The sequence below is a fragment of the Rhinoderma darwinii genome, chromosome 4 (assembly GCF_050947455.1).
Source record: "Rhinoderma darwinii isolate aRhiDar2 chromosome 4, aRhiDar2.hap1, whole genome shotgun sequence".
NCBI classification, from domain to species: domain Eukaryota; kingdom Metazoa; phylum Chordata; class Amphibia; order Anura; family Rhinodermatidae; genus Rhinoderma; species Rhinoderma darwinii.
In genome coordinates, this window is record NC_134690.1 from 250,699,166 (window position 1) to 250,716,184 (window position 17,019).

The 17,019-nt window shown below is 40.9% G+C and overlaps 1 protein-coding gene across 2 annotated transcripts in view; it reads right to left on the minus strand.

Annotated features, from left to right (window-relative positions):
• Window positions 1-1,484: 1,484 nt before the first annotated feature.
• Window positions 1,485-17,019, minus strand: part of MED23 (mediator complex subunit 23) — a 115,726-nt gene continuing 100,191 nt past the window's right edge. For both annotated transcript variants that reach the window (XM_075862388.1, XM_075862387.1), the window contains exons 28-29: window positions 8,165-8,296; window positions 1,485-3,085 (exon numbers count right to left, since the gene is read on the minus strand). In XM_075862388.1, the coding sequence (XP_075718503.1) occupies window positions 2,912-3,085; window positions 8,165-8,296 (306 nt within the window). In that variant the 3' untranslated portion in view covers window positions 1,485-2,911. The remainder of the gene's footprint in view (window positions 3,086-8,164; window positions 8,297-17,019) is intronic.

The window sequence follows — 17,019 nt, forward strand, 5'->3', positions numbered from 1 at the left end:
CAGTCTCCTAGTAGCATGGTGCTGTGTCCCTCAATGACATTAACGAGGAATTGTTAATGACCCCAAACCACCATGAAATTCTAGCGGATATAAATGTGCCCCACTGACTTCAATAAAGGAAAAATGCGCAAGTTGTACAGTTCTAAAAAGCCCACTTAGTAAAAAAAAATAAAAACTAGCACCGTTTCAGCCATCACCTGGATTTTTGCTTTTGGTGGTGCCTTGAATTTTTGTGTTTTTAGAAAAAAACAAACTATGAAATGCACCAAGCTTGTGTTTAGACTTTTATTATAAAAATAATTACATATTTTAGGTCCTTCAAACATACAAATAATTAAATATTCCTTATAGTAGTTGTTACAAAAAGGACAGTCTCAGAAACACACTTTGCCCGTAAACTGATTTGTGTAATAAAGGTTATACTGTATATGCACTTCCATTTTCTTTTAGAAAAGATAAATAAGGAGTAAGCAGCTCCATTGCTGGCCATACCAAAAACAAGAACATACCTTTTACCATCTGATCTCATACAAGGAAAGTGCTAAAATTTCTCACAAATTTAAGGGCATTCCCAACTTAAAAATTTATGGTATATCCACAATGCTCCGGGACCCGCACCTACCTTCAGAATGGGGTCGCCCGACTCCCGTGCTGCCTATCGCAGCTGCTTCATCCAGGCAGAGAATGAATGGAGAAGTGGCTGCAATCTATGTTTGGTTCAGTAAAACCATAAAGGGTCTGGGGTCTTGCACCTGTAAACTGACCTAAGTGTGGAAAGAATCAGGTCAATGGAGATTATGACTTTAAAGTTTATTTTTTTCCTGCTGATAATGTTTTTGCTCTTTTAAATGTAAAGAGTTTCTTACATATAGATCGCGGCTTCAGCGATCAGATGCACCATTGTCATCAGTTATCAGCAACCAGTCACGTGATTAGATCAGCTCTGCCTCTTTATTAGTAGTCAGTGGTTCCGACCAACCGTCGTTGTGCTAAACATGCCCCAAGTGGTCGGCGCGTCAGACCATACCAAATACATTTCCTGCTTGCGAGAAGCAAGATGTAGACGAGGAGAGAGAGGGGTTCAGGCTGCATGTGATGTAAATGATCTGCTCATTGGAATGCTCTTTGAAATAAGAGCGGAGTGGCTTAATCAAGTGACTGGCATTGATAACAGGGAACATGGTGGTACGGCGCATCTGACATCCAAAGTGGCGATCTATACGTAAGTAACGTTCTGTTTACATTTAGGGCTTTTTTACACGAGCGTGTTATTCGTCCGTACGACGTGCGTGATTTTCACGTGTGTCGAACGGACCTATAATAGTCTATGGGGCCGTGCAGACAGTCCGTGAATTTTGTGCAACGTGAATCCGTTGCAAAAAACTCACGACCTGTTCTATATTTGTGCGCTGTTCGCGCATCACGCACCCATTGAAGTCAATGGGTGCGTGAAAACCACGCATGTCACACGGAAGCACTTCCGTGCGAACAGCGTGATTCGACGCAACAGCAGTGAAAAGGATGAATGAAAACCGAAAAGCACCACGTGCTTTTCGGTTTACAAACATCCAAACGGAGTGTCATAATGATGGCGGCTGCGCGACACACGGAGCTGTTAAGTGCATTTTGCGCACGCAAAACGCCGCGTTTTTTGCATGCGCAAAACGCACACGCTCGTGTAAACAAGGCCTTAAATTAGCAAAAACATATTAGCTGGCAAAACACCTTTAAAAAGTCACAGAGCGATGGCTGGAGATCATCATCTATTCCAGGCTAATTTTGGTTCGGAGCTTCCATAAATGTTGGAATTTTGAAGCGTTTTTCTGTGATCAACAGTAAACATTTAGGGACAAAGTCACAAACTCATATCGCCCTCTGGTGGAAGTACAGCTTTAAATATACCAGTGTCCGAAAGAGACAGATGTTTCACCTCTTCGTTTAATATTTAACGTTGTTTAGTAAAAACTTCAGTTATCACTACTTATCGGATTTATATACGAGGTGATCATTTGTAGAATTTAACCTTGCTTAAAGATCCAGTTTGGAGCCACTTTAAATATGTTATGGAAATGAATTATGATCAATTCCCGAAAAGAAAGCTATGCTTGGAATTGCGCTCCTTTGTGATGGAAACGATTTCAATAATGAGAAATCATAATAGGAGTGATTTGTATTCTGTCATTAAATATTGTATTGCATAATGGGCAGTTCTCTTGCGTACAGTGGCTGCAAACCGGATATTTACATTAAAATAAGGTGTTTTTATACTCAAATCATATCCAAAAAACAGTGTATACACGTATAGATTGTTACAACAAATGCACAAAGTGATCAATGATAAAAGTGTTGCTTATTGTTAAAGCAAAAAAATTATCTCCGACTACTGTTACTAAACTGCCTTGCTAGTAAGAGTGAATATATGGTCACAATCGGTCCAAGTACAAGCAATAGGTGTAATGATGAATGTCCATTTTATGTTCATAAAGAGCTTAGGAGTCGGGTATCCTTAATCCATAGTTTCCAAACATTGCGTCATGTAAAAGGTCCTTCAGTATCCACTGTATACAATTCAATGCTGCAGTACTCTACCCATGTCTGACAGTCAAATGTATCTTTTACAGCTGCATGTTTCCGGTTACGCTCGATATGTATTCTGTGTTCTGGTTTACAAGACAAATTGCAGTTCTGTTGTCTAAACAGAACGTTAAAAATTTGAGTTTCAAGTCTTTTAAATGTAATGAAGCTTAAAATGTAAAAAACAACAAAAAGGTTACTACTGGTTATAAGCTTCAAAAAGTACAAAATGATATCAGTCTAGGAACGGGTCAAGGTTTGTGCAAGGCATTAAAACCAGTTGCAGCTTCCTGACAGTGTCTGCTTAAAACCAGATGTGATCGTCCGATGGAAGCAATTATTGTGCGACAGGAAGGGTAACGTTTACAGACACTTGGTTAGTCTGAGGGGCAGGAGATCCACTGGTAATTGGTGGAGGAGGTGCAGTGGCTGGTTCCTGTTTGCTGAGGTGAGTGATGAAACGCAACCGTAACTTTAAAGCTGGTCGCAAGTTGAAGATGATCTTTTCAACCTGAAAAGAAAGAGTATATGGAGTATATGTGTTTTTATCAGCAAGGCACATATTTTAAAACGGTGTGTCAAAGTGGTAAAAGTTTACAACCTGTGATTACGTTTCAAGAATCAATTACTTTAAGTTTCTACAAGAAAAAGCATTAAAGGCTAGGTACACCTTTGTAAGAAAATGCTTTTTTTTTTTTTAATTAAAAATTAATGCATTTAGTATTTTTAAGCAACTTACTAAAAAAACGTTAAAAGTAAAAAATTTAATAAAGATTCTACAGGGTTGTATCCTGTATACATAGATGCCGCGTTGCTCTGTCTCAGCCGATTCCGTCAGTTCAACTGAACTGACGGAATCGGCTGAGAAAGAACGATATAACTTCTATATTTTCTGTATACACAGAAGCTCTATCTTAACCCCTTAATGACCGCCGATAAGCCTTTTCACGGCGGTCATTAATGGGCTTTATTCTACAACGCCGCTATTCCACGGCGCTGCATTAGAATAAAATAAACAGAGCAGGGAGCCGTCAAATCTCCCTGCTCTCAGCTGCCAGAGGTAGTATCGATCTCACCCGTTTAACCCCTCAGATGCGGTGCTGAATAGCGTGCACCGCATCTGAGTGGTTTTGGAGAGAGGGAGGGAGCTCCCTCTCATCCCACCGACACCCGGCGATAAAATCGCCGAGTGTGTGTGTTTCCGATGGCAGCCAGGGGCCTAACAAAGGCCCCCAGGTTTGCCTGTAGTAAATGCCTGCTAGGTCATAACAGAGGCATGACCTAGCAGATGCCTGTCTGTTTTAAACGGACAGGCAGTAATACACTGCAATACAAAAGTATTGCAGTGTATTATAATAGCGATCGGGGAATCGCATAGTGAGGTCCCCTAGCGGGACTAGTATAAAAGTAAAGAAAAGTTGAATAAAGTAAATTAAAAAATTTTTTTAAAAAAATAAAATATGAAAAACCCACTTTTTCCCCTTACAAAATGCTTTACTATTAAAAAACCACACAATAAAGAAAAAGTTACACATATTTGGTATCGCCGCGTCCGTAACGACCCCGACTATAAAGCTATTACATTATTTAGCCCGCACTGTAAATGTCGTAAAAAGTAAAATAAAAAACAATGGAAAAATTGCTGTTTTCTGTTAATCCGGACCTAAAAAAAAGTGATAAAAAGTGATCAAAAAGTCGTATCTACTCTCAAATGGTACCAATAAAAACTACAAGTCGTCCTGCAAAAAACAAGACCTTATACAGCTATGCCGACGCAAAAATAAAAAAAAGTTATAGCTCTTCGAATGTGACAATGTAAAAATGTAAAATATGGCTTGGCCATTAGGGCCCAGAATGCAAGCAGGGGGAAGGGGTTAAAAAGTAAAATAGAATTGATTTGGAAAGGGGCTTAAAAACGCTAAATACATTCATTTAGTTAAAAATACGTTACTATTACTCTGGGGCTGTGTCTGGTATTTCAGCCCCAGGGAAAGAGTGTCATTTAAGAAGTAGTTTTTAGTATTAAAAAACAAAACAAAAAACAACCTCTCTCAGACAACCCCTTTACGACTGTCATACGGCTATATACGTTCCAAACGCCGATGCCCCATGCAGTGGTCACATATATAAACGTTGGCAGCCCGGAACGGGGTTTAATGAGTGCAGCGCTGCACTCTGTCTACTGGGACTTTAAGAGCCCTGGAATACATCCCCCACTGTAGATAGCGCCACACACAACCCCCGCAAAAACCCCTGTAGATAGCGCCACCAAAGCTCCCTCTAGGACCGGAGTCCCCGGCTAGCGCTATGGTCGCAGGTTCCGCCTCCTAGATGGAGCCCCGATGTCTCAATATCCCTGCTGTAAATACTGCCACCCCCCCTGTAGATGATAACCCAGCTACCCCCTGTAGCGCCACCTAAACTCCCACTAGGAGCGGAATCCACGGTGTCTGATCGCTCTGTGCCAGGGATTCCGCTTCTAGAAAGCGCCCCTCACGTCACTGTCCACTGTCAGGGGCTTTCTCTAGGAATCTCCGGCCGACATTCTGACAGGGGATTCTGCTACTGGAAAAGCCTCTGGCGTCACTATTCGTATATAGACCGTGACGTCAGGGCTCTCTCTAGGAGCGGAATCCCCGGCCAACATTCTGAACTGGGATTCCACTACTGAAGAAGCCCCTGGCGTCACTATCCATATATGGACAGTGACGTCAGAGGCTACTCCTGCAGTGGAATAGCCAGCCACAGCGCTGCAGACACTAATGCTGGGATTCAGGTTTTAGAGTTAGCACCCGACGTTACTGTCCATATATGGACAGACATATCATACCTGGCCAGAGGGATTCCACTCCTACAGGGAGCTACAGTGGTACTATCTACAGAAAGAGGGTGCCATTTGGGGGATGGGCGCTGCTATCCACAGGGGAAGTGGCGCTATCTGCAGAGGGGTGGCGCTATCTACATAGGCACTGTGTGTGGCACTATCGACAGTGGGAACTTTGCCACTATTTACAGTGGGCACTACCTATGTGGGCACTATCTACAGTGGTATTGTGTCACTATCTACATTGGCACAGTGGTGTATTCAGGTGGCTGGGACAAAAAACCCTAACAAAAAAAATACATCAATTTTTTTACCGTCCATGAAAAACGGATGGCAAATGGCGGTGAAAAACGGTCAGACGGCTGGGAAATGGATTCAAATTTTGAGACACATTGATGCAAAACAGCAATGAAAAACGGACAGTTGATCCGATGTTAACTGCCCTTTTCTTCACGTCGTGTGAATATAGCCTTATAGCCCTCTTCACTCTCCGCTCACAGCGATCCAAGGTGATGGAGAGAAGACGACTAATTGTTACAGAGCTGTACAGTATATTATCTATATCTTTACATCCATCTGTATCTTACATCTATGAGTATCTTCTATCTATATATCTCTATATAGGTAGAGATAAGCAGCACTCTGCGACAGATTCCAACACGGTAATGGGTGCAAACAGGTAATCCAGATCCGTGGATTATAAAGACATAACCGAAAGAAATCCCACAGCACCCAGATGGTTCCAAAAAGTATGTGATTTATTCAGTCAACAGCTGCAACGTTTCTGTCCTGCTATAGGACCTTTTTCAAGCATTGCTTGAAAAAGGTCCTATAGCAGGACGGAAACGTTGCAGCTGTTGACTGAATAAATCACATACTTTTCGGAACCATCGGAGTGCTGTGGGATTTCTTTCGTTTATATACCTCTATAGAAAGTCCACCACTTAGCAGCACCAGTATAACTTATGAGTGGGTGCACACCTCAGGAACCCGATCACGGTTCCCTCCCGATTGCAGGAGCCTTTTTCAAGGAGGAAAAAGGCTCCTGCAATCGAGCCAAAACGTTGCACGAGGGCAAATAAAAACCCATTTGTTCACTTTGAATTGGAGTGCTGCCTATACTTGGACACGGACGCGCGCGCACGCACGCAATTGTGCCTGTGCGATCAGGAGTTGGGCAGCACATTTATATAGTCATCGGTGCATGCTATATGTATCGGTGCATGCTATATGTATCGGTGCATGCTATATGTATCGGTGCATGCTATATGTATCGGTGCATGCTATATGTATCGGTGCATGCTATATGTATCGGTGCATGCTATATGTATCGGTGCATGCTATATGTATCGGTGCATGCTATATGTATCGGTGCATGCTATATGTATCGGTGCATGCTATATGTATCTATATATATATATATATATATATATATATATATATATAATGTAAAAAAAATATTTCAGCATTTTTGGCAAAATAAAAATGAATACAATTTAAAAGGTAACGTAAATGTACCATAGAATGGCTCCTTCATAAAAGTACAACTTGTCCAGAAAAAAGTGTCTCATATAGCTACATCGAACAAATAATACAGTTATGAGTGCCAGGATGAAAAAAGGAGAATTTTTTTTTTCATTGTACTGTCCTCAAGGCCAACATTGGCAATGTCCTTAAAGGAACAGTGTCACCAACATTTTTTTTTTTTATATCAGTTTTATGTTAGGGTTTTATTAAAAACGTTTTTATTTATTTGTGTGTTTGTGTGTTACTTTTTTCTATTTTTACACTTTTTCTTCCCTATGGGGGCTGCCATTTTTTTTTCCATTTCTGTATGTGTCGATTAACGACACATACAGACATGGAATACGGCAGCTCCAGTCCCATAGGGAATGCGAACGGGGCCCGTTCCATCCACTTTGGTGTACGCCGTGTGTGTGGGAACGGCGCATGCGCCGCTCCCACACAGTCCAATTTGAAATGCGCGCCGTCCGACGCCATTTTCCTGTGGACCGGAAGTCGCGGCCGGACAGTAAGATTACTACTTCCGGTCGCGGCTTCCGGACTTGTGCACATGGAGCAGCGGCAGCAGACGGAGCGGACGGACCCGAGGGAGCGGCGGCGACTGGAGCAGGTAAGTTATTTCTATGTATGTTCGTGTTTCAGTGTGTGTTTACTACTGTATGTTGACCTTCTACACTGTGTGTTAGCTCAAAAAATGGAGACACACAGTGTAGGAGGTTAGACCGTTCAATCCCCTCGTTTATCCCGGCACTAGCCAGGATAAAGGAGGGGGGGATTCTGAGAGCTCACTAGAGCGAGGGATTTTTTCCCAATTTTGCAGCATAAAGCAATGTGGTTGCTTTACCACATGCAATGCTGCAATTTTGGGAATTGCTCCATCTAGTGACCAGTGCTGGGAAATATTATAAATTGAATCCAATTTATAATATTTCCTGACTCGTGGAAAAAATAAAAAAAATTAGAACAATGTTTAATCACCTATACACTAATTGTTTAACTAAAAAAAACAAAACATGTTTTGATGGCAACACATTCCCTTTAAGGGGTTACACCAAGTCTTGAGCTAATATGCGGGGGACCACCACTGTTTACAGATGACTTACAGTTAAAGCTTCTATGGACGTACCTTGTACATTTAACTCTAGGACCTAGCATTTTTCCCCACCAGGCTTGCAACTTCATAACTCATCCCCTATATTCTGGTCAACTTTTGAGAAACTCACAAATTCTTAATGGACTTACTTGATCTTTTATGCTGTCTCCGGTAAACATGTATTTCATGTGATAAAGAAAGTCACATATAGGGTCCATGAAATTCAGGTGTGTACTGCACTGATCCACATTCAGAAGCATTTCATAGAATGCCACACCAATCTAATAAGAAAGGAAAACAATTGTTATGACAATAGGGAGAGTGTACAATACGTAGTAGGTCTTTCTTATTGAAGGCAAGACAGTTAAAATGAATGACTAAGTGAACCTTTACTTTAAAATGCATTGATATTCATTTAGAAGTATGGGCCAGAGTCTAAGAACATATATCCTGGCTATAAAGCAATTACCTGCAGAAAAAATAAATAAAGCTACGGTGTTCAAAACCATCTATAGGAATGGTATAGGCTCAATACCAATAACGTCAGTATTTCTAGAAGCATTGTTAGGTGTAAGAGGTCCAGCAAAACTCTGAATGTAATAAAGCCCCCGGTTTATTAATGAGGTATAGCTCTATTTATAGAGATCTTCCAAATAGGAAAAAAAATTCATGCTGTATCACCATACAGTATTATGAATAAAAATAAAAGTGTTTTGGGGCAGAAAAACAGATAAAAAAAAAAAAAAAAAGAAAAAAATGCAGTATATCCAGTGAATATATTTCATATTATATGGCCTAATAAACCACCCATACATATCAATGGTTCGTGTGAAGCAAAAACCAAAATAACCTAACGAGAACCAACACGACCCCGTTAAATAAAATTCAAATATAAACTTTATTAATGAACATAAATAAAGGAAGTGAATTTTAAAATAAAGCACACAAAAAGAGAGGGAGACTGAGAAAGCACGGTAGGTAAACTAGATATACAGACTGTGTCAAGGTCTTTCGTGACGGGCATACAATGAACAAAATTGTTGATACAAGCCAACATAAGTAGATCATGGTAAACCTAGACAATGATCAAGTACACAGGTATGAATGAATAATGTAACAAACAAATGTACATAATCAATCCTAAGTAGGAAATACATACATGGTACACTAGAAGGATGCCAGCGCCAAGGAAAGACCGAAGCCAAATACACCACCGTGCACCCGACGCGCGTTTTGACAAAGCTTCGTCAGGGGATGGCGTCATAACGTAAATAACCCCCTTTAACCCCTTCAGGACCAAGCTCATTTTGGCCTTCAGGACCAGACCCATTTTTTCAAATCTGACATATTTCACTTTATGTGGTAATAACTACGGAACGCTTTTACCTATTAAAGAGATTCTGAGATTGTTTTCTCGTGACACATTGGACTTTATGATAGTGGAAAAATTTGCCCGATAAATTCAATATTTACCAGTGGAAAAACACCAACATTTTGTGAAAAATTGCAAAAATTAGCATTTTTCTAAATGTAAATGTATCTGCTTGTAAGACAGGCCGTTATACCACACAAAATTGTTGCTAATTAACATCCCCCATATGTCTACTTTAGATTGGCATCGTTTTTTGAACGTCCTTTTATTTTTCTATGACGTCACAAGGCTTAGAACTTTAGCAGCAATTTCTCACATTTTCAAGAAAATTTCAAAAGGCTATTTTTACAGGGGCCAGTTCAGTTGTGAAGCGGCTTTTAGGGCCTTGTATATTAGAAACCGCCAAAAAGTCACCCCATTTTAAAATCTTCACCCCTCAAAGTATTCAAAACAGCATTTAGAAAGTTTCTTAACCCTTTAAACTTTTCACAGGAATTAAAGCAACGTAGAGGTGAAATTTTCAAATTTAATATTTTTTTGCAGAAATTCATTTTTAATCTATTTTTTTTGTAACACAGAAGTTTTTACCAGAGAAACGCAACTCAATATTTATTGCCCAGATTCTGCAGTTTTTAGAAATATCCCACATGTGGCCCTAGTGCGGTAATGGACTGAAGCACCGGCCTCAGAAGCAAAGGAGCACCTAGTGGATTTTGGGCCTCCTTTTTATTAGAAAATATTTTAGGCACCATGTCAGGTTTCAAGGGCTCTTTCGGTGCCAAAACAGTGGAAATCCACCAAAAGTGACCCCATTTGGGAAACTACACCCCTTGAGGAAATTATCTAGGGGTATAGTGAGCATTTTGACCCCGCAGGTTTTTTGCAGAAATTATTGGAAGTAGGCCGTGAAAATAAAAATCGTCATTCTTTCAAAGATAATGTAGGTTTAGCTAATTTTTTCTAATTTCCACGAGGACTAAAGGTGAAAAAGCACCACAACATTTATAAAGTAATTTCTCCCGAGTAAAACAATACTCCACATGTGGTTATAAACGGATGTTTGGACACACAGCGGAGCTTAGAAGGGAAAGAGCGCTATTTGGCTTTTGGAGCTCAAATTTAGCAGGAATGGTTTGCGGAGGCCATGTCGCATTTGCAAAGCCCCTGAGGGGACAAAACAGTGAAAACGCCAAAAAAGTGACTCCATTGAGAAAACTACACCCCTTGAGGAATCCATCTAGGGGTGTAGTGAGCATTTTGCCCACACAGGTGTTTCATAGATTTTATTAGAATTGGGCAGTGAAAATAAAAAAAATCCTTTTTCTTCAATAAGACGTAGCTTTAGCCCCACATTTTTTATTTTCTCAACAAATAAAGGAAAAAAAGAACCCCAACGTTTGTAAAGCAACTTCTCTTGAGTACGGCAATACCCCACACGTGGTCATAAAATGCTGTTTGGGCACACGGCAGGGCTCAGAAGGGAAAGAGCGCCATTTGCTTTTGGTGTACAGATTTTGCTGCATTTGGTTTCTGGGCGCTATGTTGCATTTGCAAAGTCCCTGTGGGACCAAAACAGTGGATCCCCCCCCAGAAGTGACCCCATTTTGGAAACACCCTCAAGGTATTCACCTAGGGGTGTAGTGAGCATGTTAACCCCACAGGTGTTATGCAGAAATTCGTGTGCACACGATGTGGGAGAATGAAAATGGGAATTTTTCCTTAGATACGCCAATATGTGGTGCCCAGCTTGTGCCACCATAACAAGACGGCTCTCAATTATTATGCGGTGTTTCCCTGTTTTAGAATCACCCTACATGTGGCCCTAATCTTTTGCCTGGTCATTCGACAGGGCTCAGGAGTGAAAGAGTACCATGTAAAATTGAGGCCTAATTTGGCGACATATAAAGTATTGGTTCACAATTGCAGAAGCTTTGATGTGAAATAATAAAAGAAACCCCTGAGAAGTGACCCCATTTTGGAAACTGCACCCCTCAAGGCATTTATTAAGAGGTGTAGTGAGCATTTTCACCCCACGTGTCTTTTCCATAAATGATTGCGCTGCGGAAGGTACAAATTAAAAAATTTTTCCCTAGATATGCCAATTCAGTGTCAAATATGTCGTGCCCAGCTTGTGCCACTGGGGACACACACCCAAAAATTGTTAAAAGGGTTCTCCCGGGTATGGTAATGCCATATATGTGGAAGTAAACTGCTGTTTGGGCACACTGTAGGGCTCAGATGGGTGGGAGCGCCATCTGGGTTTTGGAGCGTGGAATTTGCTTGGTAATAGTTTTGTTTGGATTATCACTGTTGTTTCCGTTTATAATGTGGGGCATATCTGAGCTGGGCAGAGTACATCAGGGGCATAGTCAGGTGGTATAATAATAAGGTAAAAAAAATAATAAAATGATCCATAGATGTGTGTTACGCTGTGATCGATCCGGTCTGCACAGGCCGGTGTCGCACTGATAACTGGCGTAATTCCTTATCCCCCTTTTGGTCCACACTCCGCACCTTTGCAGTTTGGGGAATTTTGCCGGGAAAGCATTGTCCTGGTATAATACGGACACCGTCGCTTCCAGCCGATATGGTTGGGCCCTCCCCTTCCTGGTTCCCTAATTTTAGTGCCTTGATACATCGCCTTTTGAAACAGAAGAAACGTTCCAATCGGGCCTTCAAAACTGGATAATTTTCTTTCCTGAATTATTGGAGACTTAACTTATTTTATTTTTTCATAGACGTAGTGGTATGAGGGCTCTTTTTTTTACGGGACGAGCTGTAGCTTTTATTGGTACATATTGGGGTACAATCAACTTTTTGATCACTTGTTATCCTTTTTTTGGGAGGCAAGGTGACAAAAAAAACCCAGAAATTGTGTCCTAGTTTTTTTAGTTGCTTTTTTTTTATACAGCGTTCAACATGCGTTATAAACTACATGTTACCTTCATTCTGCGGGTCAGTACGATTCCGGCGATACCAAATTTATAAAACTTTTTTATAACTTTTTGCACAATAAAATTACTTTTGGAAAGAGAATGTATTTTTTCTGTCGCCAAGTTATGAGAGCCATAACTTTTACATTTTTTCGTCGATGGAGCTGTGTGACGGCTTGTTTTTTTGCGAGACGAGGTATAGATTTTATCGGTACCATTTTTGGATACATGCGACTTTTTGATCACTTTTTATTTCAATTTTTGGAAGACCGTGACCAAAAAAACAGTAATTATGGCAGTGTTTTTGAGTTTGTTTTTTTACGGCGTTCACTGCGCTGGATAAATAACATAATATTTTTATAGTTCAGGTCGTTACGGTCGCAGCGATACCAAATATGTATGGCTTTATTATTTTTTTCTATAATAAATGACTTGATAAGTGAAAAAGGGCGATTGTGTTTTGTGTTATTATTTGAAACTTTTATTGTATGTTTTACAACTTTTATTTTTACTTTTTTTACACTTTTTTTACACTTTTTTTTTACACTTTCTTTAGTCCCACTAGGGGACTTGAATGTCCAACTGTTTGTTTGATGCTCTAATACATTGCACTACCTATGTAGTGCAATGTATTGGAACTGTCAGTTGTTCACTGACAGCATGCCGATCAGGCTCCGCCTCTGGGCGGGGCCTAATCAGCTTACGTAATGGCAGACAGGAGTCCATTGTTAGGGCTCCTGTTGCCATAGTAACAGTCGCCAGCCTTGCCATCGCATGGCAAGGCTGCAGATTTTCTACAAACCTCTAGGATGCAGCGATCACAATGGATCGCTGCATCGAAGGTGTTAATGCCAGGAATCGGAGCTAGCTCCGGTTCCTGGCGATAGATCGGGGTGTCCGCTGTAACATACAGCGGACACCCACTGCTGATGACGCCGGCTCAGCTTCTGAGCCGGAAGCTGAGGCGGCGCCATCTTGCCGATGGTACCGGAAGCCTCCTGGGCCCCGCCGACGACGGGGCATAGGAGGATTCCGTTACAGGCTGATCGGGAGGTAAGCATTAGCCCTCCGATCGCCTTTGCAGCCACCGGCAACCCAGCGATCGATCACGTTGCTGGGGTGTCGGTGGCTATAAACTCCTCACATGCTGCGATCTCTATTGAAAGCAGCATGTGAGGGGTTAATCGGTCGGATCGGAGGCTAGCTCTGGTCCTGGCCGATACCTCAGGGTGCCAGCTGTAACATACAGCTGTCACCCGGCGGTGATGTCGCTGGCTCAGCTCCTGAGCCAGCTTCATCTCCATGACGTACAGTAACGTCAAAATGCGGTAAGACACCGTTTTTATCGACGTTAATATACATGATCCGGCGGGAAGGGGTTAAATACCCTACCTACCTCCCACTAAACTCCAAGCACATGGTTGAAAAACTTACACAGACCGAATGTGTGACCACATGAATGTGAAGCCCCTGTAGTAAAAGTGGATACATAAGACCTAAAAAGATAGGTAGAAAAAAACTGAGCTGCTATTGGTAAACAGGAGGCCACGTGACCGAGAAAGAAGACGGGCACATGGCATCCCGGCCAGCCACAAACGAATGAATGAATGCTGCAACTAAAAAGTAAATAATGAGTCATGACGTAAGGTCAGAGAACAAACTATACTGCGATTGACTTACGTTCATTGATTACGTTTATATTTGAATTTTATTTAACACGGTCGTGTTGGTTCTCGTTAGGTTATTTTATATCATGTCTTTAACTCCTTCCCGCTGCAGCCACTTTTGACGCTCCTGACAGAGCCTAATTTCTCCAATCTGACACGTGAATTATAACTTTGTAGTGATTTACGCATCTAAATCGATTTTAAGACTGTTTTCCCGTGACACATTTGGTTGATAAATTCAGTATTTATTTGTGAAAAACGCCAAGATTTAGAGAAAATTTTGAAAATTAGCATTTTTCTCGAATTAATTGTGTCTCGTTAGTTACTAGTTAAAATTTTCCATATAACTACTTTATGTTGGCATAGATTTTTTTATTTTTTTTAAAACATCCTTTTATTTTTCTAGGACATTACAAGGATTATAATTTTAGCAGCAATTTCTCACATTTTCAAGAAAATGTAAAAAGCCTATTTTTTTTTAAGGACCAGTTCAGGTCTGAAGTGGCTTTGAGGGGCCTATATATTAGAAACCCCATAAAAATCACCCCATTTTAAAAACTGAACCCCTCAAAGTATTCAAAACAGCATTTAGAATGTTTCATAACCCTTTAGACGTTTCATAGCAACGTAAGCAAAGTGAAATTGCAAAATGTAATTTTTTTTGCAGATATCTAATTGTAATTTTTAAAAGTGTGAACAGAGAAATGCAACTCATTTTATTATCCCGATTCTAAAGTTTTTAGAAATATTCTATATGTGGCCCTAGTGTGCTACTTGACTGCAATATTGGCCTCATAAATGAAGGAGCACCTTGTGGATTTTGGGTCCTTCTTTTTATTAGAATAGATTTTAGGCACCATGTCAGGTTTGAAGAGGTCTTGTGGTGCCAAAATATAGGAAAAAAACTCCCAAAAAAACATCGGAACGACACACCCCAAGGAATAAATTTAGGGGTGCAGTGAGCATTTTGACCCTACTGGTGTTTCATACATTTTATAAGAATTGGGCCATGAAAATTAAAAAAAAAAATATTTTCCAGTAAGATACAGATTTAGCTAAAAATTAATTAAAAATTAATAAATTAATAAAAAAAGTTTAATTTCCACAAGGAATAAAAGGAGAAAAAGCACCCCCAACATTTGTAAAGCAATTTCTTCAGAGCACGGAAATACCCCATATGTGGTCATGAACTGCTGTTTGGGCACACGGCATGGCTCAGTAGGGAAGGAGCGCCATTTGGCTTTTGTAGCGCAGATGTTGCTGGATTGGTTTCTGAGCGCCATGTCACATTTGTAGAGCCCTTGAGGTAACAGTACAGTCGAATCCCCTAAAAAGTGACTCCATTTGGGAAACTACACCCCTTGAGGAATTCATCTAGGGATATAGTGAGAATTTTGACCCCACAATTATTTGTAGGGGTCACGGGGGTGCCGATTGGCTAATAACCCCTTAGATACAGCAGCCGCTATGGACCGCCACATGTAAGTGGTTAGACGACCGGATCGATACCTAGCTCCGGTCCTGGCCTTTACAGCAGAGTAGACTAGGAAAAATAGGGTTGGATCCAGCACAGAAGATTGAATAAAACGGAAAAAATATTTCCAAGTTTAATGGGCCAGTATGTTTGGCTGATTAAAATCAGGAATAAGGAGCACAGCGTGACATCCTGATAGTGTAAGGAAAAAATGATGATAGTGATGAATGAGAAGCCTACGCGTTTCAGACGCTGCGAGCGTCCTTAATCATGGCTGAAGCTCAACTTCTGAGCCCACGTTATCACCGCGACGTAACTGCAGATGCAGCCACCCTTATCTTGACTATTAACGCATTAAAAGGGTTTTCCGAGATACACCCCAACAAATTTTTTTTTTAGCAGAAACATTTCCAACACGTATCCAACACGATGAGACCATGTGTGAAATAAAGATCTGGTAATTACCGAAACCTGCATTGGCAGTGAGCGTTGGGTTTTTGTCATAAAAAGTCATAAGGGGTAAAATTCATAACAAATTTTATTCCCGAGTTTGCTAAAAATAGTTACATTGCGCAATCCTACATCATAGAAGGGACTGCAAAACTAGGCATTGCAGCTAAGGATTCGACAAGGATGGCTGATTCTACCACCGTAGGGCTAAGGTGTCCAGAAGTAGAAGTAGAACTTTTGTCATCACGGTCTGAAAAAAAATTCACTACTGAAACAGTTTCGGCGTCACTACATGACCTACCGGAACATAGCAAGGTGTGGGCTTGCTCCGCAGTGAAAACTTATAAAACTTTGTAAGCTTTCAAAACGATAAATAGACCCACCCAACACCAGATAGTAATATGAAGCCCTATAATCTGTAACATAGGCTACTAACTTTTTATTTTATTTAAAAACAAAAAAAACTGCGTAAATAGGTAATTACCCTAATAAAAGTACTGTTCACTTATGTGAACACCCTGGGGGATGATCAGGATATCAGAGGGCAGTTTGTGGTAATCTTGTCTATATGAGAACCTGGGGGGGGGGGGGGAGGGGGGACAGAGGGCGTCTTGGCTTACTTTTTTTCACTCCACTCAAAGAACACATTCTGTGAGAGCAGAGAGAAATATATTTTCCCCTTGACAAAACTGATAAACAGTGATCACCATTATTTTATTTAATAACTGTGATCACGCGACAGGGGACCGAACAAAATAGTCCCAATCGGTACTCGACTCCTCAGCCAACTCCGATAGCTGAATACATGGAGTTGCTTTGCCTCACGTGGGCACTCTTATGGTGAGATGTAAAGGTGGCATTTTGGCATAAGTACCCTTAATGAGCATTGGGATTATATGTATGGGTAGTCATTAAGGGGTTAACACTCCAGTATAACATATTAAACCAATGTGTGACTGACGACTCGGCTGACAACAGCTCCTGTGTTCCTCTGTTACACATTCTAACCCTAAGGCTGGGTTCACACGAGCAGGTTACGTCCATAATGGACAGAAAGTATTTTGGCCGCAAGTCCCGAACCAAAACACACTGCAGGGAGCCGGGCTCC